This window comes from Lynx canadensis, chromosome D1 (assembly GCF_007474595.2).
Source record: "Lynx canadensis isolate LIC74 chromosome D1, mLynCan4.pri.v2, whole genome shotgun sequence".
Taxonomy (NCBI): domain Eukaryota; kingdom Metazoa; phylum Chordata; class Mammalia; order Carnivora; family Felidae; genus Lynx; species Lynx canadensis.
Genome location: NC_044312.2, coordinates 57,900,492 through 57,924,958, shown reverse-complemented (window position 1 = coordinate 57,924,958; position 24,467 = coordinate 57,900,492). Strand labels below are relative to the sequence as shown.

General features: G+C 39.2%; 2 protein-coding genes across 3 annotated transcripts in view; one reads left to right on the top strand and one right to left on the bottom strand.

The window, feature by feature from the left end:
• Positions 1-12,716, bottom strand: part of C2CD3 (C2 domain containing 3 centriole elongation regulator) — a 147,454-nt gene extending 134,738 nt beyond the window's left edge. Inside the window, 3 exon segments of the mRNA XM_030331170.1 lie at positions 3,895-4,052; positions 7,960-8,229; positions 12,477-12,716. Of these exon segments, the coding sequence (XP_030187030.1) occupies positions 3,895-4,052; positions 7,960-8,229; positions 12,477-12,531 (483 nt within the window). The 5' untranslated portion in view covers positions 12,532-12,716.
• Positions 12,717-12,974: 258 nt separating this feature from the next.
• The window catches only part of PPME1 (protein phosphatase methylesterase 1), a 90,959-nt gene continuing 79,466 nt past the window's right edge, over positions 12,975-24,467 (top strand). The window contains exon 1 of one of the 2 annotated variants that reach the window (XM_030331151.1): positions 12,975-13,253. In XM_030331151.1, coding sequence (XP_030187011.1) covers positions 13,153-13,253 — 101 coding nt within the window. In that variant the 5' untranslated portion in view covers positions 12,975-13,152. The remainder of the gene's footprint in view (positions 13,254-24,467) is intronic. The other variant, XM_030331152.1, reaches the window with a different exon arrangement.

Here is a 24,467-nt window from a genome sequence, read left to right as displayed (position 1 = left end):
TGACATTTATATAAACACTCACACAAGTATTATTGCAGCAACTGATATTTAAATATAGGGAAAAAATGATGCAGGCACCTTAGAAAACAGTCTGGCAGTTCTTGAAAGTTAAACATACCTACCCTATGACTGAAATTCTACTCCTAGGTATATACCCAAAAGAAATGAAAACATGTTCACAAAAAACCTTGTAAGCGAATGTTTATGGTGGCTGCCATTATTCACAGTGGTCAAGAAGTGGAAATAAACCAAATGTTCATCAACTGAAGAATGGATAAACAGGTGGCCTATCCATACAATGGAATATTATCCAGGCATCATAAGGAATGAAGTACCGATACATGCCACAACAAAGATGAACTTTGAAAACATCATGCTACATGAAAGAAGTCAGTTACAAAAGGCTACATAATATATTATTTCATTTATATGAACGGTCCTGAATAGGCAAATACATTAAAAACAGAAGTTAAATTAGTGGTTGCCAGGGACTGGTAAAGGGTGAAAAGGGGTATGACTGCTAATGGGCACAGTGTTCCTTTTTGGAATTAGATAGTGGTGATGGTTATAAAATCTTGTGGACATATTAAAAAACACTGAATTGTTTGAAAGGGTGAATCTTATGACATGGGAATTATATCTCAATTTTATTTTATTTTTTAAAAATGAGAACGCCAGGGGCAGAGAGAGAGAGAGGAGGAGAGAGAATCCCAAGCAGGCTCCATGCTGTGAGGACAGAGCCCGACCTGGGGCTCAATCCCACAAACCGAATCTTCACATTGTGACTAAGGTGAAATCAAGAGTTGGACACTTAACCAACTAAGCCACCAGGCACCCCAAATTATATCTCAATTTTAAAAATAGGAAAAAACCCCACCTAGAATCCTACACTTCAAATTTTTTTTTTTTTATTTTTATTTTTGAGAGAAAGAGACAGAGCATGAGCAGGGTGGTGGCAGAGAAAGAGGGAGACAGAATCTGAAGCAGGCTCTAGGCTCCGAGCTGTCAGATGCGGGGCCTGAACCCACGAAACGTGAGATTATGACCTGAGCCGAAGCTGGATGTTTAACCGACTGAGACACCCAGGTGTCCCTACTCCAACTATTTTTAATTTTCCTTATTTTTTCCCAGTCATTGATAATACATGTATGTATGTGGATTTAATTTTAATTCTTGTTTGTCATCAATCCAAAATCCATTTTTCCATGAGGCTATACAATTATGTAATTTTGTCTTTTACAGAAACAAAATATTCTACTAATAGACTATAATTTTAATATTTTTGAATACATTGTTTTCATTTTTCAACATTAAAAGTGTATTTCTGGGGTGCGTAGATGGCTCAGTCCGTTAAGCCTCCAACTTCGGCTCAGGTCATGATCTCGTGGTTCATGAGTTTGAGCCCTGCATCGGGCTCTGTGCTGACTGCTCAGAACCTGGAGCCTGCTTTGGATTCTGTGTTTCCCTTTCTCTCTGTCCCTCCCCTGCTCAGGCTCTGTCTCTTTCTCTCTCAAAAATAAATAAACATTAAAAAATTTTTTTAAAAAGTGTATTTCCATGACTAGACGTAAGCATATAGGTTCCCTCTCTTTTTATGGTATTTCCTTAAGATAAGTTCCTAAGGGTAGAATTACTTAGGTAAATGATATACGGTAATTTTAGGGCTCTTGAAACACAATGCCAAATTGTCTTGCAGATCTAAGGTAAATCTGTACCATTATCAGAAAAGTAACGATACTCACTTCACTATGAAGTTACTAACATAAGGTGCCACTATTTTTTAATTTATTATATATAAAAATATGAGAGGGGCGCCTGGGTGGCGCAGTCGGTTAAGCGTCCGACTTCAGCCAGGTCACGATCTCGCGGTCCGGGAGTTCGAGCCCCGCGTCAGGCTCTGGGCTGATGGCTCGGAGCCTGGAGCCTGTTTCCAATTCTGTGTCTCCCTCTCTCTCTGCCCCTCCCCCGTTCATGCTCTGTCTCTCTCTGTCCCAAAAATAAAATAAAAAAAACGTTGAAAAAAAAAAATTAAAAAAAAAAATATGAGAAAGAAAAAGTTACATTCTTTCATTCAGTTAGAATTCTTTTTTTTTTTGGGCGCCTGGGTGGTGCAGTCGGTTAAACGTCCGACTTCAGCCAGGTCACGATCTCGCAGTCCGTGAGTTCGAGCCCCGCGTCAGGCTCTGGGCTGAAGGCTCGGAGCCTGGAGCCTGTTTCCGATTCTGTGTCTCCCTCTCTCTCTGCCCCTCCCCGTTCATGCTCTGTCTCTCTCTGTCCCAAAAATAAATAAACGTTGAAAAAAAAATTAAAAAAAAAAAAAAGAATTCTTTTTTTTTTAATGTTTGTTTATTTTTGAGAGACAGCGCAACTGAGGGAGGGGCAGAGAGAGAGGGAGACAACAGAATTTGAAGCAGGCTCCAGGCTCCCAACTGTCAGCACAGAGCCTGATATGGGGCTTGAACTCATGAACCATGAGATCATGACCTGAGCCAAAGTCAGACACTTAGACTGAGCCACCCAGGCGCCCCAGAATTATTTCTGGACTCTATTCTGTTCCACTAACACATTTATGCGCTTGTTGTTTTTTGTTTTTTTGGCTTTTTTTTTTTTTTTTAGCAATCTCTACACCCAATGTGGGGCTCCAACTCAGGACCCAGAGATCGAGAGTCTCCTGCTCTTCCGACTGAGTCAGCTAGGCACTCCTGTGCTCATAGTTTTAGAAGAAGTTCTCACATTTGATAATGCTGTATGTCTTTTCTCTACCTGTTTAACCTTCTGTATTTTAGAATACATTTGAAAAGGTAAAATTCATTAAATTTCTAAGTGATTTGAATACTCAGAACTTTCTAGGAAGCACTCCCAAAAAGTCTCGCTCAGAAAAGGACCCTTCCATGTTCTTTCCACCATCCTGTACACATATGTAGCATAACATCTATCACACAGCATTCTACTTATTATTCTTCTATTTCCTCCTATGTGACTTTGGAAAACTATATGAAAGAATCATCTCTTATCTCTGTATCCTTAGTGGCACATAATACTGTATAAAAAGGTTGTAGGCACGAATGAACACATCAAAGATGCCACTTACATGAGTCGAACAAGCAATTATTGCTTGGCATTATGTTAGGAGCTGTGGGAAAAACACAGAAAGTAGAAAACAATGTCCTGCCTCCCAGGGAATCTAGAAACTAAAAAGAAAGGGAATTAAAGGGAAATGACTAGTACATAATTTTAGAGATTGTGTAGGATTGTAACCAAACAATGATTATATAATTAATGTCATAAATTTAATAAAGAGTACAGAGAAGAATGAATGCAGTAGGAGCTGTGAAGGACTCTTGGCACTTCAGATGGGTAGTAAAGCACTAAGAGGATTTGGATAAGATACATTATAAAGACGGTGCCATTTGCAGCAACGTGGATGAAACTGGAAGGTATTATGCTGAGTGAAATAAGTCAGTCAGAGAAGGACAGGTATCATGTTTTCACTCATATGTAGATCTTGACAAACTTAACAGAAGTCCATGGGGGGTGGGAAGGGGAAAAAAATAGTTACAAACAGAGAGGGAGGGAGGCAAACCACAAGAGACTCTTAAATACAGAGAACAAACTAAGGGTGGATGGGAGGGTGGGGAAGAGGAGAAAATGGGTGATGGGCATTAAGGAGGGCACTTGTTGGGATGAGCCCTGGGTGTTATACATAAGCCAATTTGACAATAAATTATATTTAAAAAAAAAAAAAAAAAGACTGGGTAAAAACACGAACAAAGGCATGAAGTGAGAATTACCATGATAAATGGGAGTCATGTACCTATCCATTCTACAAACAGACTCAACTACTTGTACTGAAAAAATTTTATTCTATGCAGCAAAGAATTAAAACATTTTTACCTGGAGTTCTCCAAGTTTCTTAGATGTTGGTGAAACAATGGTAAAAAATCCATTGATGTGATGCGTTGGAGAAAGCTGAGCTAGTCCACTGATCTGAACTCTACCAATTGGAAGATGATCAAGTTTGGTGATTACTTCCAGCACCAGCACAGCCATATCTAATCAGAAACAATTATAACATACACAGATATTTTTCATTTACTTTCTTTTTTTTTTTGGAGGTGGGTATGTATGAGAAAACTTCTTTACTTAAATTATTTTATTTTCAAATAAAACATGCACCTACTATCAGGGTTGGCATTAGGGTGACCCTGGGTATGTCACTTTTAAACTCTGAAACGCAAATTCATCAGAAAATGAGAATACCCACTGCATGCATAGTAGTAAATCCCAGGGGCTTCCTCTCATTCCTCCTACTGTATTTTCATTTACCTTAAACAAAAAGTTTTTAATGATTTAAAATGTAAATATTTTCTTATGTATTAAAAAAAATCTTTCTGTCCTTAACATGTATTTGTAATTGTCCTAACTTCCCGTTGGAATAAGGTAAAATAGATACAAAGAAAGGAATAAAACAAACCACCCTACCTACTACACAGGATTGTTTTAAACATCAAAGAAGATGTTGGACTTGAAAATATTTTATAAACTGTAAAATGCTAACATTTTCACTTGTTCCTATAAATTATCCTTACTTGAGGAATTAATATACTCTGTTTTACTGCCTTGCTCTTTTCAACCTGGACCTATTCATATTTTACACTAATTTGTGGCAATATATTCATTAGTTTACCTTATACATTTTCTTCTTTCTTTCTTTTTTTTTTTTAATTTTTTTAACATTTATTTATTATTGAGAGACAGAGAGAGACAGAGTATGAGCGGGGGAGGGGCAGAGAGAAAGGAGACACAGAATCCTAAGCAGGCTCCAGGCTCTGAGCTGTCAGCACAGAGCCCGATGCGGGGCACGAACTCACAAACTGCGAGATCATGACCTGAGGCAAAGTCGGACTCTTAACCAACTGAGCCACCCAGGCGTCTCTCTCTCTCTCTCTCTCTCTCTCTGTCTGTCTCTCTCTCTCTTTCTTTCTTTCCAACTGGCACGTTGGAGTTTATTTTCCACTTGGTGCAAGGCACATGGTTACAGGGTGTCAGGAAGGCTTGTATAATAGAGAGAGTGGAGTTCTCTCAACTTCCTCTTTGGTGTTTTGCTGTTTAGATATAAAAGAACTCAACTGCTTCTGTTTGCTGTAGCCTGCCTAGTCTACGTGGAGAAGAGGAGGTGAGAGGAAGGGCTCTGATGAACCTAGCACCTCCTGAAGCCTAGTGGTGGCCACTCATGATTGGGGCCCAGTGTGGGCTTTGTCAGGCTGGCCACCAGGCTGCTTCCTCATGGCTTCCAGAACCATGCACTCTTCTTTCTTTTAAACGAAATATGCATATAAAAGAGTACATAAAAGAATAAAGAAACAAATACCTACCACATAGCTTAAGAAATAGTTACACTTTTCCAAGTTTTCAGTTAGAGCATATATTCATGTGAACTAATGTTTGATCTCTTATGTTTTCATTTTCTAATAAACACATCATACTCATGTCCATAGCTGGGCCATCACTTACAAGGTTCACCTCATCCAACTACTATTCAAATCCTACCTTCAACAAAGTTTCTTTCTCAACTAGATTTATAAAATTTTATTATTGGCTCATTTGGTGGTTAAGCCCTTCAATTTAATAAGGGCAAAATTAAGGCACAGGAAGATTAAATGCTTGCTTAAATTCAAACAGCTAGTTAGTACACAACAGAAGTAGGATTCTGGTTTCCTGAGAACTTATGATAGTGAGTTCTTAAGTTATGATTCTCAAGTTCCCATGATAATATTATGGAATATTCATATAGTACTTACTATATGCACCAAGTAATCAGACATTTAATTACTTATTGTTTGCCACTGGTCACTACTATTTCATATGTATCAGTTTTGTTTTTTTCAACTGATCCTTTTGACCAGAGATTACGTCTAAAGTTTCTGTATTCCCTACAGTGCCAAAAACTTTACATTTTTACAAGACTCACACCTACAATGTGCCAGGTACTGGACCAATCAGTTCACAAAAATTTTTTCATTTAACCTTTTCAATTATTCCTGCCGGTAAGTGCTATTATCCTCATTTAACTAATAGGACACTGAGGCTCCAAGATCTTAAGGAACATCTCAGCATTGTACAGCCATCCAATCCTGAAGCCAGAGTTCCAATTCAAGACTGACTTCAAAGCCCATGTTCTTCTCATTCAACCAGGCTCTTCATGAAAAAACAAAGTGAAAGGGCAGCTATCTGATCCCACTTTTAACAGATGAGGGAAAGGGGGGTCAGAAATGGGAAGGGACTTTCCCCAAATCCCACAGCTGATAACACCAATCTAAAGTTCAAATGTCAGGTCTAATGCATTCTTTATCATACTGGAGGATGCTCAAATAAATGTGTGATTTGCTATCATATTAATAGATATTTTCTCTCTTACTGAAAACATTTTTTTAATGTTTATTTATTTATTTTGAGAGAGAGATCTGGTGAGCAAGCAGGGGAGGGGCAGGGTCGGGGGGGAGAGAGAGAGAGAGAGAGAGAGAGAGAGAGGGAATCCCAACAGGCTCCGTGCTGTTAGTGCAGAGCCCTACACAAGGCTCGATCTCACAAATGGTGAGATCATGACCTTAGCCAAAATCTACAGTCAGACGCTTAACCGACTGAGCCAGCCAGGCACCTCTCTTACTAAAGAATTTTTAACCACTCTTCATTTGTTAAATTAGGCTTATAGTACCCAGATTATTTATGAGTATCCTATAACAGTACTTAACATTTCCTACCTAGTATTGTAACTAAACTACTCTGTGAATTTAGTTAGAATTAGATACCATTCTGATTAAATTGATTCATTTTTGTAATTCCCCACAGTGCCTAGCACAATGTCTAGCACATGCTAAAAGTTCAATATATATCTTTCAAATGACCAAGTGTTTTGTTCTTTATATTGTGATATTTTCAAAAAATTTTTAATAGAATATAAGCTTCTTAGGGACAAATTAACCTTTAATTAACCTCTGATTCTCCAGTATTCTTAGCCCAACAATGTTTACATGATACCTGATTTTTTTTTTTACTTGAAGTGGATTGGTTTGATAAATAACCCACCATCCAAAATGTGTTTATGGGAAAGCCTGACCTGAATACAGAAATAACATAGTAGATTTAGAATGTTTTCCTTGAACAGAAATGAAGAAATCTTGTCTCCTGGTTTCTTGTAATGGGACCCCTTCTTGGGGTGGGTTAGTCAGTTAAGTGTCTGACTCTTGATTTCAGCTCAGGTCATGATCTCACAGTTCATGGGATTGGGCCTTATGTTATACTCTGTGCTGTTAGCACAGAGTCTGCTTGGGATTCTCTCTCCCTCTCTCTCTTTGCCCCTCCCCTGCTCATGGGTGCGCTCTCTCTCTCTCTCTCTCTCTCTCTCTCAAAAATAAATATTAAAAAGGGATCCTTACCTTCCATGAAAACCTATATTACTAATTCATTAAACCACTCACTTACCATGTATTATCTTGTACTTTTAGTAAAGTTTATACATAGACATATCTATCTATCTATCTACCTATCCCTTTCTTCCTTTAACATGAGTCCCAGAGCAGAGACTACAGTTACTACTAAAGAAGCATGGGGTAGTGAAAAGTGCATGAGTTTTGGTATCAGACCGAAACTGGTTCAAATCCTAGTTTTGCCATTTATCAACTATGTAACCTTAGAGAGTATTCATTTTATCTTTACACCTCAGTTTCATTGCCTATAAAACACAGAAAATATTTTTCTTGTAGGGTTATTAAGGATTAGAAACAATATGTATCAACTGCTGGCACATAGTATACTCTCAATAAATGGTGGCTATTATAAAACTTCTTTCACTTAATAATTAACAATGCCATAGATACTATGTATACGATAATACCCTTTGCTAACAACATAACACACATTTATTAGGCCTGAAGCTACAATGGTAAGACAAAAACATACCAGTTAGATAAGAGGTAAACTGCTTTGGACCACAGCGAACAGCATAACGTGTAGTTGTTCTGACAGCTTTTGGTTCAGTCTGCAATGCGTCCCTGGGACAAAAAAGGGTTCCATCTGATGTTTCTCCCCACCATCTCACTCGGACAAGTACACAAGTGGGAGGCTTTGCAATCTTCCATATGACTTTATTAACAGTAAGTCTCAGAAAGCAGCGTAGCTGGCCTTCAACCAGAGGTGGAAGGCTTGTAGATGGAGAAATGTCACTCAAACCTGTGGAGGAATCCAAAAACACTAAGTCAAAATTCAGACTAAATATAGAAACATATAATCTGCTTTTTGAATGAGAAGACACACAAATATTAGTCTCTACCAGGAGAACATTTATCCTATAAAGAGCAAACCAAACCACAGAATAACTTACCGAGTCACTTAAGCCACTTTTTTTTTTTTTTAGTTTATTTTATTTTGAGAGAGAGAGAGAAAATGAGAGGGAGCATACACATGAGGGGGGCAGAGAGAATCCCAAACAGGCTCCACAACATCAGCGTGGAGCCTGAGATAGGGCTCCAACTCACAAACCATGAAATCATGACCTGAGCCAAAATCAAGAGTTGGACTTGACATTCAATCGACTGAGCCACCCAGGCACCCCCACCTAAGCCACTCTGATAACTAATTCATATTCAGGGTCTGATTCAAGTTATTGTAAGTAAAGAACATAATACCAGCTTAAAACATGTGAAAACAAACTCCTCTTTAATTGAAAGCTATCATTTCATGCAAATTAAAACCACAATAAGATATCACCTTTCACCTGTCAGAATGGCTAGAATCAAAACGACAAGAAATAACAAGTGTTGGCTAGGATGTGGAGGAAAAAGAACCCTCATGCACCACTGGGAGGAATGTAAATTAGTGTAGCCACTATGGAAAATAATACAGAGGTTCCTTAAAAAATTAAAAATAGGGGCTCCTGGTTGGCTCAGTTGGTTAAGAACCTGAGTCTTGATTTCGACTCAGGTCATGATTTCATAATCTCTGCGCTGTCAGCAGAGCCTACTTGGGATTCTCTCTCTGCCCCTCCCCAGTTTATGCATGAGTGCTCTCTCTCAAAAGAAATTAAGAAACAATTAAAAATTTAGAAAAAATTAAAAACAGAAATACCATATGACCCAGTAACTCCACTACTGGGTATTTACCCCCCAAATTCAAACACTAATGAGAAAAGATATATCCACCCCTATGTTAATTGCAGCATTATTTACACTAGCCAAGGTGTGGAAGCAACCCAAGTGTCCACTGACAGATGAATGGATAAAGAAGAGGTGGTACACGTACACAATGGGTTATTACTCAGCCATAAAAAAGGACAAAGGGGTGCTTGGGTAGCTCAGTCAGTTAAGTGGCCACCAGATCATGATCAGGTCATGATCAGGTCATGATCACGCAGTTCGTGAGTTTGAGCCCCATGTCAGGCTCTGTGCTGACAGCTCAGAGCCTGGAGTCTGCTTCAGATTCTGTGTCTCCCGCTCTCTTTCTGTCCCTCCCTCGCTTGCACTGTCTCTCTCAAAATAAATAAATATTAAGAAAAAAAAAGAATGAAATCTTGCCTTTGAGACCACTCAGATGGTCCTACAGAGTATTATGCTTAAGTAAAATAAGACAAAGAAAGATAAATTCACTTACATGTGGAATCTTAAAAAATAGCAGAAACAGATCCCGAAATACAAAGGAAAAACAGGCGGTCACCAGTGGGGAGAGGGGAAGGGGGATGGGCAAAATAGATGAAGGGGGATGGGAGACACACACTTCCAGGTATGGAATGAATAAATCATAGGGATAAAAGGTACAGCATAAGGAATATAGTCAATGGTATTGTAATAGCGTTGTATGGGGATAGATAGCAGTTATGCTTGTGGTAAGCACAGTATAACATATAGACTTGTGGAATCACTGTTGTATACCTGAAACTAGCATAACATTGTGTGTCAACTATACCTCAATAAAAAAAAGATACCATTTTAAAAATACAAATATAATGATACAGTAGATAGGTTTTTAAAATCTCAGAAGTAGTTGAAATTTTTCTCCCAAGTACTGTTGTTTATTGTTGCAAAGTTCAGGTTTTAAGATATGTTAGCTCTACCTCTCTTACTTTAAAACCATCACTAAACATGAAACAGCAATAACTCCTCCCTTCACTCAATGCTCAAATGATTAAGCGTTTCAATAAAGACCACCTTAAATTTTGTATTTTCTTTCCGGCCAACATCATTCAGTCATTGAAGACAGACACTATCATCTTCAGATTCTGCCATTATTTTTTACTCCAGCACTGGGCTCACAATATTCATTGGCTTTTATAATATTTATTGGCTTCTGATTTCAGACAGATAATAAATGTAAACAAGGCATTTAATTATGACTTTTTATAAAACTTTCCTTTAATGACCCTGATGTTCTTCCATTCATAGTTATCTCCTAACCATGATTTAGAAGAAATTTAAGAAACTATTCCTTTATATCTATACAATAGAATATTATTCAGCCATAAAAAAGAATGAAATCTTGCCATCTGCAACAACATGGATGGAGTTAGAGAGTATAATGCTAAGCAAAATAAGTCAGAGAAAGACAAATGAACAAAGGAGGAAAAAAAAAAGAGAAACAAACCAAGAAACAGACTCTTAACTGTAGAGAACAAATTGATGGTTACCAGAGGAGAGGTGGGGGAGTGGTGGGTGGGTGAAATAGGTAATGGGTATTAAAGAGCACACTTATGATGAACACTGAGTAATGCATAGAATTGTTGAATCGTTATACTGTATATCTGAAACTAATATAACGCTGTATGTTAACTATACTGGAATTAAATTAAAAACTTAAAAAAAAAAGAAACCATTCCTATATTACACACACCTTCCTATTCCTCTTTTCCCTCAGAGAGTGGTCATGCCTAACAAGAAAATATACTGGAGTATATCAGATCAAGAAATCTATATAAAAGTTTTTGGATTTCTTTTTAAAAAATTTTTTTTCAATGTTTATTTATTTTTGGGACAGAGAGAGACAGAGCACGAACGGGGGAGGGGCAGAGAGAGGGAGACACAGAATCGGACACAGGCTCCAGGCTCTGAGCCATCAGCCCAGAGCCTGACGCGGGGCTCGAACTCACGGACCGCGAGATCGTGACCTGGCTGAAGTCGGACGCTTAACCGACTGCGCCACCCAGGCGCCCCAAAAGTTTTTGGATTTCTAAAGCGAACACCTTCTCTGTTCTCTATAGCTGAAAAAGACCCACCATAATCTTTACGTATAACTAGTTTCAATATAAAAATAATACACAGGTGTGTATATAAGCATTACTGCATATATACATGGTATAGCAAGAAGGGCATTCTTATGTTATTTCAATTTTTATTTTCCTCCTATCAACCAAATATGCTTGACTGTTTGACATAGGGAGCACTGGCATTGAATACATCTGTGCTTCTATTTCATATCCTCCCGTCATTCTTTGCAGGAAAAGTCACTGCCTCAAAACTGCCTTAGTTATCTTTAAAAAGCTTGGATGAGATACGTTCTCAGACAGTAGGTTGAGTCCTCAATGTAAAGACCTTCTCTTGCTACACACTCTTTCATCCTCTCTGATCCTTCAAAGATCCTCATGCCTTTACCTGTACTCTACCTCACCTTGTCACTCCCCACTGTCTTTTTCTCTCCTCCACAACTATCTTTCCCAACTCCTGCCTGTAGCCCTTCATACTTCATGACTGTCTTATGTTTGTTTGGCTCATTCAACTAACACTTACAGTAATGCATACAACATGATCTTTGCCAATTAGAATTACTGACATACCACCTCTCCAACTTATGTTTCTTTCAGTACGTGTGGAACTCCAAAGCTATGCCCTCCCACATACAGACACACACACATTTAACTTTGCTATCAAAAGTACTCCTAGGTCACAGGGATGTAAAAGTACAGCACAGTGAACTATAGTTAATAGTGTACTGTATATTTGAAAGTTGCTAAAAGAGTACATCTTTAAAGCTTTCATGACATGAAAAAAACTTTTAGTAAGTATGTACGGTGATGGATGCTAACTAGACGTACTGTTTGATCACTTCGCAATATACGGGAATATCTAAACAATTGTACAACTTGAAGCTAAGATAATGTTACATGTCAATTACACCTCCCTTTAAAAAGTTTTTTAAAATCCTGGAATTTTTTTATTTCCTTTCTTTAGAAGCGTCCTGCCTGCACCCTTTTAGCCCTCACCTCGCCCCATTTTTTAGCCCACTTTGACCCCCTACTTCAGTACCTATTTCCTTCCCTTTCGCTGGAGGGATAACTGCCCTCTCTAACCTTCAGATTCCTTGGTTATTTCCCCCTTCCTACTTCTCTCCCACCCTTTTTACAGGCGGGTGGGGGAGTCTCCCTGGAATTCTCTACACCTTGCTCCCAACTCCACCTTATTATTCTTTCCTCAACCTTTGGTCTCTCAGGTTACCTCTCTTCTTGCGGCCACGGGCTCCGACAGGCCCCTGGCCTTTTCTTTGTTTCATGACGAGCCAGAGCTTTTCTTCACCAACTGAACTCCGGCTCCAGCACCCAAGCCGTAACCTCCCGCCATCCCTTCCCGAGGCGCCTGCGTTCCCCGGCAACCGGAGCCGCTGGGCAGCCTGGGAAGCAGGAAGAAAAAGCTCTTCCTCTTAACCGTCTGAAAGGAGCGGTGAAAAGGAAAGGCGCCAAAGCCTTCTTCCCGCAAATAGACTACAACACCCAGGATGCTTTGCTACACTACCTCTACGAGGTTGACCGCTGTCACCTTCAGCTGCGCAAGCGCAAAGGGATATGCCCTTTGAGGACTTCATTGCCCAGGATGCATTGCCTTTAGGAGCGCTTGTCTTTCCGGGGAGGGTCGATGAGTTCTCTGTTGGTCTGAGAGATCCGTAGACTCCGTTACCCAGCTTTCTTTGTGAACGGCTGTTGCGTACTTCCGGTGGAATCGCCGAGGAGAGGGGGTGGAGTTTACGGAGCCGGTGGGCGGTGGGCGGTGCTGCCGGTAGCTGGGTGCTGTCCAAAGGCACTGGGCGTCGCTAGGGGAGCGAGCTGTGACCGGTTGGGCCGCGCTTAGCGTGGGACGAAGCTCCGGCTACTGTTTGACTACCTGAGGCCTCCACTTCATGTCGGCCCTAGAGAAGAGCATGCACCTCGGCCGCCTGCCCTCTCGCCCACCTCTCCCCGGCAGCGGGGGCAGCCAGAGCGGAGCCAAGATGCGAATGGGGTACGTGACCCATACCCCGTCTCCCTAGAGGCCAGGCGCCGGCCATTGGAGAATGGTGTCTCTGGGTGTTTAGAGTGGCACGGCAGGGGAGGCTAAGGATGAGAGAGAACGTTGGCGGCGGCCTGGAGACGTTTAGATGGTGTTGAACGTAGATTTGGGAACTAGGGGAGGCGCCAAGTCAATGGAAATTGGAGGACAAATAGTATTGAAGGAAGGAGGGAATGAGGCAAAGATTGAGGAAGCTGAGAGGGTAATTTAAGAGATGTAGGAGGCACCTCCAGAAGAAGGGATGGATGAGGTTTGAGGAAAGGTGGTAGAGGTGAGGAAAGTCGGGGAATAGCTGCCAGGGAAGGTTGAGGAAAATGGGGAATGACTGAGAGAAAAGTTGAGGGAATTTAGGAGAACAACTAGGGAAAGATTTGGAAGTAGTAAGAAGACGGAAAGAACTAGATACTAGAAAAGCTGAGGGAAGTGGGAACACCTGAGGCAGGATTGGAGAAGGAAAGAGAACTAGGGAGCAGAAGGTTCTAGAGAGTGTCCTTGGAGGTAAGAGGAAGATTCAGGGAGTGAGGGTTGATTAGATTAGATATTTTAAGGGAGAATTGAGAAAGCCTGAGAACGGGACTAAGGAAAAATGGGGAATATAGCCAATTAGACTGTTAAGAGCAATGGGAATGTTCTGAGAAGTGAGGGTAGGGAGTAAGGGTAGGAGTGATGAGCTGAGAGGATGACCATGGGCTCGAGAGATGGAGAAATGACTGGGAACGGGGTTTAGTGAATGGAAGTGCTGTAGATATAGTCTGGGAAGCTTAAAGAGGAAATTTGGGCAGTTGATTTTTGCCAGGCAAATAAGTCTGATGGAAGCTATGTACTGGTTTGATAAGACTCAGAATTAATGAAGCATTGAAAGTAGCTGCTTATAATATTTTGGGGAAATCCATTTACTGGGAAGGCAGGAGCTGTGTTGAAGAGATAGTTTTGGGGAATTTTAGGTTGTTGAATGGCTTGTGTCGTTTAGGGGGTACCTTAGGTATAAGAGAGGATGAGTTGAACATGGGAGAGGTAGTTACTGGAAAGTAGAGACAATTGAGTAGGCAGTTGGTTTTCAGGGTTATTTGTGGTATCAAATAGTATTCTGCAGACTAGTGACTACAGAGAAAAGGGGTAGAAAGAATGAATAGGTATGAGGTAGCCAAGAGGGTGTGTTTGGGATTCTAGAAATGGGTTGATAGATATACTGTACTTGGAATAAAAACTAGGGAAGAGGAATCTTAGGTTCTAAAGAAGTAATATGTACAAAAACTGATCAAAAAGGAGATGAGGACAGTAGATGCATAACTGTGAAAGTAGGTCCTTGGAATAAAGAGAAAGGAGAATCCTATAAATTAAAACAGTGGGATAGAGAGGTGGTGAGAATTGGGGGTGGTGGTTGAAAAAAACAGGGAAGGAAACTAAGAATTGAAGTGGAGACCTGACTATGATGCACAGTAGAAAAGTGAGAAAACCTCGACAGAAGATAGGTATTTGATGCATAATAGAGGTGGTAGAAGGCCTCGTAGAAGGTAAGATGGATATTGTTTTGGCGTTAAAAGACAGAAAAGTAAGACTGTAACATGAATAAGGAGGATGTGGAAACTGATCCATGACAGATTATTTGGGAAAATTAACCTGGAGTATAAAATCAATGTAACATTTATCATTGGTATATATGTCTTAGTGCCTTTTTTAATCTAAAATTTGGTCCTTTAGTACACAAGCCCTCTTCTGTAAAAATATATAAAAATATTAGGTTTTTAATAACTATACATGCTGTAGATAAATTTAGAGGTCAGCCTCTCACTTTGTTAAAACAAGTTCTCTGAAGGTGAAAAACTGAAGAAAAACAGTAAAAGAAAATAAAGGGAAAACTTGGTGATTAGAAGATTGTATAATTGTTAGTAACTTACCCTCTTTATTTTTTAAGTTTGTTTATCTTGAGAGAAAGAGCACAAGCAGGGGAGGGGCAGAGAGGGGAAGAGAAGATCCCCAGCAGGCTCTGCACTGTCAGCCTGGAGCCCAGTGTGGGGCTCCAACTCCTGGACTGTGAGGTCATGACATGAGCTGAGATGTTTAACCGACTGAACACCCAGGCACTCCAACTTACCCTCTTTAAATAGATGCTTTGGTCTTCTTTGTTAACTGCTTGTTCTGGGAAATAAACTTATTTAGGAAGATGCTTCTTTATAATATTATGAAGAGAAGAGCATGTGTTGGTGAATTTTATGTGCTCCTCAGGTGGCTTGTTTTCCTATATTTTTCTTTTCTATTTCCTTATTGAAACATAGGCAGGCCTCTAGCCGAGTCTAAAGTTAGTGGTAATATACTCTCTCCCTGTGCTAAAAAGAGAGCTTTGAAATGGTTTCACTGTATAGTTGAGGAAACGATTCAGAGAGTTCTTAATTCTGTAGGTAAACGTAGAGGCAGGAGATAATATTTTTTGTGAATAAGAAAACAAACTCGGGGTGCCTGGGTGGCTCAGTTGGTTAAGTGTCTGACTTCAGCTCAGGTCCTGATCTTAGGGTTCATGAGTTTGAGCCCTGCATTGGGCTCTGTGCTGACAGCTCAGAACTTGGAGTCTGTTTTGAATTCTGTGTCTCCCTCTCTCTCTGCCCCTCCCCCTCTTTCTGCTCCTCCCCAACTCACACTTTGTCTCTTTTACTCTCAAAAAAAAAAAAAAAAATTAGAAAAAGAAAACAAATTCAATTCTTCTTCATACTAAGGCAGTAGAAGCCTAGTGGTAGGGCCAGTAAAGACTGAGACTTGAGTCTCTGAGACCCATTATGTTTTTTTGGATTCATAGTTGTTATCCTGGCAATACTTAATTTGAGTTGTGGTTTTTATTTCATTGCAAATAGTCTAGGATTCAGTCTTTCGTTTTTCTCAGGTTTGATTTATGAAGTCTAACTTCTACCAATTTTAAAGCATTCTTCTTTATTTCTTCTTCTATTCATTCATTTGCATTTTTCTTATCTACCCATCTTTTTCCATTCTCTCATCTATCTCTTAATTTTAGGTTGGACCTGTTCATTTGACAGTCTCTTATATGACTTTTTCGACAGTTTTTCATAATCTTTTGCCTTTAATTTCACTAAACCTTGTTTAGAGGTATTCATATATTCAGGGTGGTTTTGAGTCTGTGGTTTTTCTTAAGTTCCCATAATGTAGTTTTTCAAATTAGACTTAGTAATTCCAGAGTATCACTAGGTAATGTAAAAACAGCAAGTACTTTTTTTTCAAGTAGGTACCTTGTGAAAGTCATTGTAGTACTAGCTTTATGTATATTACTTTATTATTTTTTTGTATGTTATTTTATTTAATCTGTTCACAACCTTGCAAGGTATATATTTCTCTGCGTTAATAAGTCAGGAAACTCAGACTTGAGATTAACAGTCACCCAACTAGTATGTGGCAGAACCAGGGTTTAATCTAGGTTTAGTCTCTAGAATCTATTCCCTTTTCAGAACACCAACAGTTTTTCTTGGGTAAGCTCTGAAATCTTGGTTTCATTGTTCCTTGATAGAAGCCAGTAGATGATGCCAAAAAACAATGGTTTTGACTTTTTTATTAAAGATTTTGGAGCTACTCTGATTTGGGATCCCTACTTGCTACTGGTAGTTTAGTCTGTTAGAGTTGCCCATAACAAAAAATACCATAGACTGGGTGGCTTATAAACAACAGAAATGTATGATAGTTCTGGAAGCTGGGAAGTCCAAGATCAAGATGCCGGCAGATTCTGTATCCAGTGGGGACTGTTTATTGGTTTATAGATGGCATTTTTCTTGCTGTGTCTTCACATGGCAGAAGGGGGAAGGAAGCTCTGTGGCATCTCTTTTATGAGGGCACTAATCCCATTCATGAAGGCTGTACTCTCATGACCTCATCACCTCTCAAGGCCCCATATCCAAATACCATCACGTTGGATGTTAGGATTTAACATGAATTTGGGTTTGGAGGGGGGAGCGGGACACAAATGTTTAGTCTGCCGCATCTGGTGTGCTTGAGAGGAGTATGTTTTGAAAATAACTGCTTTAGTACATTCTGTTACCATTAGAGAGACTATAGATTATTAAAACCATTCATTTTTCCATATAGTTTTGGTTTACCAATAGTACTATATTTCTGTAATTATCTCTTAACAGTTCTACAGTACTTTAACTGGAAGGTATATACTAGTGCCTATTTGTATTATTTTATGAGGTAAATTAGGGCAAGGGGTAATATTTTCTCTTAATGAGAAAATTCGAATGTTCTTTGACTTGCCTAAAAAAACAGAATCATCAAATGGCAGAAACAAGATTCAAACCTAGACTTTGGGTTTTTAGTCCATTGTTGTTCTTGTTTTACTTTTAGTTCTTGTTATACCTTGGTGTAGAAATTGTTGTTTTTCTTTTTTTTTTTTCTTTTTTTTTTTTTTTTTTAATTTTTTTTTCAATGTTTATTTATTTTTGGGACAGAGAGAGACAGAGCATGAACGGGGGAGGGGCAGAGAGAGAGGGAGACACAGAATCGAAAACAGGCTCCAGGCTCTGAGCCATCAGCCCAGAGCCTGACGCGGGGCTCGAACTCCCGGACCGCGAGATCGTGACCTGGCTGAAGTCGGACGCTCAACCGACTGCGCCACCCAGGCGCCCCTGAAATTGTTGTTTTTAAAGTGATAAGGAGATCTGAGTTTGAAGCTAAGCTTAAGTATTTACTTTGGTCAAGTCATTTAACCTCTTCTAGTCTTTTTTTGTTTTTTTTTTCTTTTAATCTCTGCTTACTTTAGAGTGCTATGAGAATGAGATAATACATGAAAAGCACTTATGCTTCCTGACATAAGCTCTTACAGAATGATAACTAGTAAATTATTTTATATTGAAAACCACGAGAAAGCCTTCTTCTTTATGAAAACTGTGAGAAAAACTGTGAGAAAGGCTTCTTTATGAAGTAGAAGCTCTTGTTTGAATTTTTTGTAATATCACTTTTTCCCCTTAAGCTTTCTATTAATCTGTATCTGATTAGATAGTCCTTCGTTCAACTTCTTAAATTTATAATGAACATCAGGCCTCCTGGGAAAGCTTTAAGGAGCCATTCGAACAAATGGGGAAATAAAGGACAAAGCTTGCTCAAGCTCACATATTGAGTTGCAAATTCTAGTATTTCTGTTTTTGTTAATTAATTTTTTAAAAAAAAATTAAAATTCATATGCCATACAATTCACCCTTTTACAAGTTTACCTACCATTCATTAGTTTTTAGTATATTCAGGGCTGTACAGTCATTGTCACTAATTCCAGAACATTTTCAGTATCCCATAAAGAAACTACTTACCTGCTACCAGTTACTTCCGCCTCCCCCAACCCCTGGGAACCACTGTTGATTTTCTGTCTTCATGGATTTGCCTATTTTGGCATATAAATGAAATCATACAGTAAGGGGCCTTTAAAAAAAATTTTATTTTGAGAGAGAGAGCATGCACACGAGTGGGGGAAGGGTAAAGAGAGAGGGAGAGAGAGAATCCCAAGCAGGTGCTAAGCTTTCAACACAGAGCCCCATGCAGGGCTGGATCTCACAAACTGTGAGATCATTACCTGAGGTGAAATCACGGGTCAGATGCTGAAATGACTGAGCCGCCCAGGCACCCCAGTAAGTGCCTTTTGAGACTGGCTTTTTTTACTTTGTATAATGTTTTCAAGATTCATCCATGTTGTAGCATGTATCAATACACCATTTCTTTTTATTGTTGAATGATATTCTACTGTGTAGATACAGCAAATTTTACTTGTCAGTTGCTGAACACTTTGAGTTTCCTTTTTTTTGTTTTGCTATTATGAATAATGCTGCTATGAACATTCACATACAAATCTTTGTATGGAAATGTGTTTGGATTTCCCTTTGGTAAACACCTAAGAATGGAATTGCTGTGTTACATGGTAAGTTATGTTTAACTTTTTTTTTTTTTTTTTTTTTTTTTTTTTTTGAGACAGAGAGAGACAGAGCATGAACGGGGGAGGGGCAGAGAGAGAGGGAGACACAGAATCGGAAACAGGCTCCAGGCTCTGAGCCATCAGCCCAGAGCCCGACGCGGGGCTCGAACTCACGGACCGCGAGATCGTGAGCTGGCTGAAGTCGGACGCTTAACCCACTGCGCCACCCAGGCGCCCCAGTTATGTTTAACTTTTTAAGAAACTGCCAAACTGTTTTCCAAAGTGGCTCTTTGAAGCTTTCTATGTATTCAGGATATTTCTAAGTGTTAAAAATATTTTCCAAGTTGCTTTTTTACTTTGCTTATAATGTATTTTGCTATATAAAAATGTTTTTTTTTTATTTTAATGCACTCAAAACTATCTAGCATGTGCTGCTTCTAGATTTTGAATCACAGAAAGACATTTCCTTCACCCAGGTTATAAAGGAATTCATTTTTTTTTTTCTAAAAAATGGTTCCATTTTTTACATCCATTTTAAGTTAATCTTGATGTGCAAAGTGAGGAACAGATAGATCCAGTTTTATCTTTATCCACAGGTTTTCCAGTTGTAACACCATTTATTAAAACGTTCTTTTTCTATTATATGAATTTCACCTCAATAAAAATTAGTCATTTTCCCCATGGATTAAAATGATGTCTTTGTCAAATACCAAATTTTCACATAGATATGGATCTGTTTATTTTCTTTTTTATCCCATCGTCTTCCTATTTTTTTTAACGTTTTTTTAAAGTTTTATTAATTTTGAGAGAAACAGAAAGTGTGCCCTCAAGGGAGGGGCGGGGGGGGAGGGGAAGAGAGAGAGAGAGAGAGAGAGAGAGAGATAGAGATAGAGAGAGAGAGAGAGAGAGAGAGATTGATTGAATCCCAAGCAGGGATTCGAACCCACGAACCCTGAGATCATGACCTGAGCCAAACAAAGTCAAGAGTCCGGACACTTAAACAACTGAGCCACCCAGGCATCCTGGCCTGCTTTTTTATTTCTGTGCCACTACTACCTGTTTAACTACAGAGTTATTATTAGTATGTTTTAGTAGATGGTAGACGTAGCTTCTCCCTCATTCTTTTTTAAGATTTTCCTGGCTCCTTTTACTTGCTTATTCTTACAGACAAACTTTTTTTTTTAAAGTATGGTTGACACACAATGTTATATTAGTTTCAGGTGTACCACATAGTGATTTCTCAAGTCTATACTTTACCCTGTGCTCACCATGAGTATTGCTACCATCCATCACCATACAATGCTATTATAATACCATTGACTATAATTTCCTATGCTATACCTTTTATTCCCTGTGACTTATTCATTCCATATCTGGAAGCCTGTATCTCCCACTCCACTCACCCATTTTGCCCATCCCCCCCATTTGCCGCCCTTCTGGCAACCATCAGTTCTTTGTATTTGTGGGTCTGTTTCTGCTTCTTGTTTGTTTATTCATTTGTTTTGTTTTTTAGATTCCACATATTAGTGAAATTATGTGGTATTTGTCTTTGTCTTACTTCTTTCACTTAGCACAATACCCTGTAGGTCCATCCATGTTGTTGCAAATGGCAAGATCTCATTCTTTTTTATGGCTGAATAATATACAAATAAGCTTTCTAATCAACTAAACTAGTGCCAGAAAAAAAAAACCCGTATAGTATTTTTATTAAGATTACATTAAATATGTAAATTAACGCAAAGTAAACATTTTTATGATGTTGAGTCTTTGAGGAAATATGATGTCTTTCAGTGTGTATGAATCCCTTTTGAAGGAAAAATATTTCAGATCCCAAGTATTGGCCTAAGTTCATCTAATGTAGTATCACTTAATTATGTACAAAATAAACTAGGGATAAATTCCTTATGTGTAAGTAAATTCCATTTTATTATAGAATTATAAAACTCAGTAGATTTGTTTTTAAAATACAGTCCTACAAAACTTCCCAAATTCAAGTTAGCAATATTACATTAATGTGAAATAATCTTATTAGCTGTTAACAGTTTATTGTGCTTTAAACCAAAAGGATATTTATTATTAATAGGAAGTTCTAGCATTGATTCAGTCATTCAATGATATCAGTAAGGACCCTGTGCATCCTTAATTTTGCCATCTTAGTAATGTTGGATTTTCCTTCTCTTGTCACCTTTTGGTTGCAAGATGGTTGCTGCAACTCTACTTTCATCTTACCTTTATTCCATCTTTCCAAATAAAAGGAAGGAACTGGAGCAAAGGCCTTTTCCTAGCTAAGCATGTCTTTTGTTTTGTTTTGTTTTCTGGAAAGGGAAATTCCCGAGCCAATTTTTCCCTTAAGTCTCATGGTCCAGAACTGGTTTACATGTCCATTTTAAGACCAATCACTGGCAGTTGGGAATGGGATTACTTTGACTGGTTTAGACCAATTCTGATTCATTCCCCTGGTCTGGAGGAAGGATAACAAAATCTCCCCACTAGTTACTAAACAATTTGGAATTCTGCTAGGGAATAGAGAGTGGTGGGAAGTGCAGCAGCAATGTCTGGAGTAGACAGTAAACAGCATGTAACCCAAGGCCTAATGTTAACAAGTGGGGGAGATTAATCTTTTGACTGTAAATTCTCTACTGTTTTCACTCAACAGAGGTACAGGAAGTAATTGATCTCTTCTTTTGTCTCCCTTTCCACCTTGTGCCAGGTTTGAGCCTCTTGACCTGAGCACTTCTGAGTAAATGTCCTTTATTCCATTGCTGCTGGGCTTATTGCTGACAAATCTGTTTCTTCTCAGTGTTCCCAAAATTGGATAATTGGATTTTGTTGTTGTTTTTTAAACTTAATGAGCCTTCCTTGTTATGTTACTTGATGTCAGATTTGAGAAAACATCTCTGGTTGGTTAGGAAAAACTTACTCCTTTATGTCATAAAATAGTTGCTTTTAGAGAAGAAAGTTTTAATTAATAGTGCTATTTAAAGGGCGGTCCAATTATATGCCACACTTAGATGTTCCTCAACAGTTTTGACAACCACTCCCAAGCACATAACTACCAATATATTTTGATGATTGAATAAGAGGTTATGTTGAAAATTCTAGTCGTCCAAACCACAGGAAAAGGCTGAAGTTGTTTACTCTGACTCTTTTTCTATGATGCGTCTGTGTGTGTTCTTTGCTATGGACTTTTCTCGGTGTAAGTGGAACTCCTGTCTCTGTCACTAATAAGTCATGTGGCCCTGGTCACTTTATCTTTCCTCTTTCTAGAATTCACTATCATGGTGTAGTAGCAAGACCACTTTGACACCAGACATACTTGAGTTTAAAATCCAAACTCCAGTGCTACTGAAAGTGGCTCTGGGCAAGTTATTTTACATTTGAGACTCTATTTCCTGGTCTTTAAGATGGGGACACTTGGGGCACTTGAGTCCCTCAGTCAGTTGAGTGTCCAACTTCAGCTTGAGTCATGATCTCACAGTTTGTGAGTTCAAGCCCCACATTGGGCTCGCTGCTTGTCAGCCTGCCAGCACAGAGACCACTTTGGATCCTCTGTCCCCCTCTTTCTGCCCTTCCCTCACTTGCGCTCTCCCCAAAATAAATACGTATTAAAAAAATAAAGTGGGGAGGGGCGCCTGGGTGGCGCAGTCGGTTAAGCGTCCGACTTCAGCCAGGTCATGATCTCACGGTCCGTGGGTTCGAGCCCCGCATCGGGCTCTGGGCTGATGGCCCAGAGCCTGGAGCCTGTTTCCGATTCTGTGTCTCCCTCTCTCTCTGCCCCTCCCCCGTTCATGCTCTGTCTCGCTCTGTCCCAAAAATAAATAAAAAACGTTGAAAAAAAAAATTAAAAAAATAAAGTGGGGAAACTTTTGGGGTGCCTTGGTGGCTCAGTTGGTTAAACGTCTGACTCTTGATCGCAGCTTAGGTCTTGATCTCAGGGTCGTGAGTTCAAGCCTTGCCTTGGGCTCCACACTGGGCTTGAAGCCTACTTTTAAAAAAAATGGGGAAACTTTTCTTTTGGAACTCAAAATTCTGTTTGACACATAATAAACAGCTAATTTTTCCCTTCCATAAAGAAAGATGGTCTCTAATAGCTTAATCCAGTGTGTAGTTTTGAGAATCTTTAAGTCTGCTGCTTTAATAACATGCCCTTATCACTAGTAATGAACACTCCAAACTACCATGACCCAGACAGCCATCTGGTTGGCATCTTTCCATTCCCTTCAAAGTGTTCCTAATGAAGACATTTTTTTACAAAAGCAATGATGCCTTGATTTAAATAGCTGACTGCAATTAAACTTCAGTTTTTTACTTCCACATACTCCTAGACTAGAGAATTTGTGACAACAGTGACTAGGACTGCTACTGTGCAGCTCATGACTCATTCATAACTCCCTTAACAAATTTAAGCAGCCTAGTTGATGTTGAAGTTATTATGCCTATTTGGATTTGAGACATTCACCTCAAAACATACTTTTCTTATTCCTTGTTCTCTAAATATGTAGGGAAATTTTTTCCTTCTTTCCTCCTATTCTCCCCTCCTGTCTTTCCTTAGCAATTAATCATATAATTTTGTTGGTGGTGGTCATATCTCCTAGTAGACATCTTCATGTAGTAGGCAAGCTGCATCTCTTCTATGACCTTGTAGCCTTCTGTAGTTTTTTTTTTTTTTTTTTTTTCGTTTATTTATTTTTGGGACAGAGAGACAGAGCATGAACGGGGGAGGGGCAGAGAGAGAGGGAGACACAGAATCGGAAACAGGCTCCAGGCTCTGAGCCATCAGCCCAGAGCCCGACGCGGGGCTCGAACTCACGGACCACAAGATCGTGACCTGGCTGAAGTCGGACGCTTAACCGACTGCGCCACCCAGGCGCCCCATAGCCTTCTGTAGTTTAACACTTATCCTTCTGACTTGTGATTATTGGTTGACTGTCTATAAGTCCATGAGCTTCTTAAGGGTAGGGGTTGTGTCTTAATTTCCCTGATTCCTAAGTATGCTGGCTATTTAAGTGCTGACCTTTCCTAGACATATTTGGCCTCATTTTATGAGAACAATCTTATTTCCTCACCAGTTCCATTAAGATGACATAACTAAACCTACATTCCCTTTCTTCTGAAATTTGTTTCACTTCATGAAATAATAGAATGTATACTTTATTTCAGCACCAGCACTTAAGTGTGTTGTGAGTGCTTCCAAATACCTGGTCTTAATTTGAGATTTAAAATACTCATATGGTAGAAGCTCATGCCTGCAGTTAGTCTCTTTTATGTAA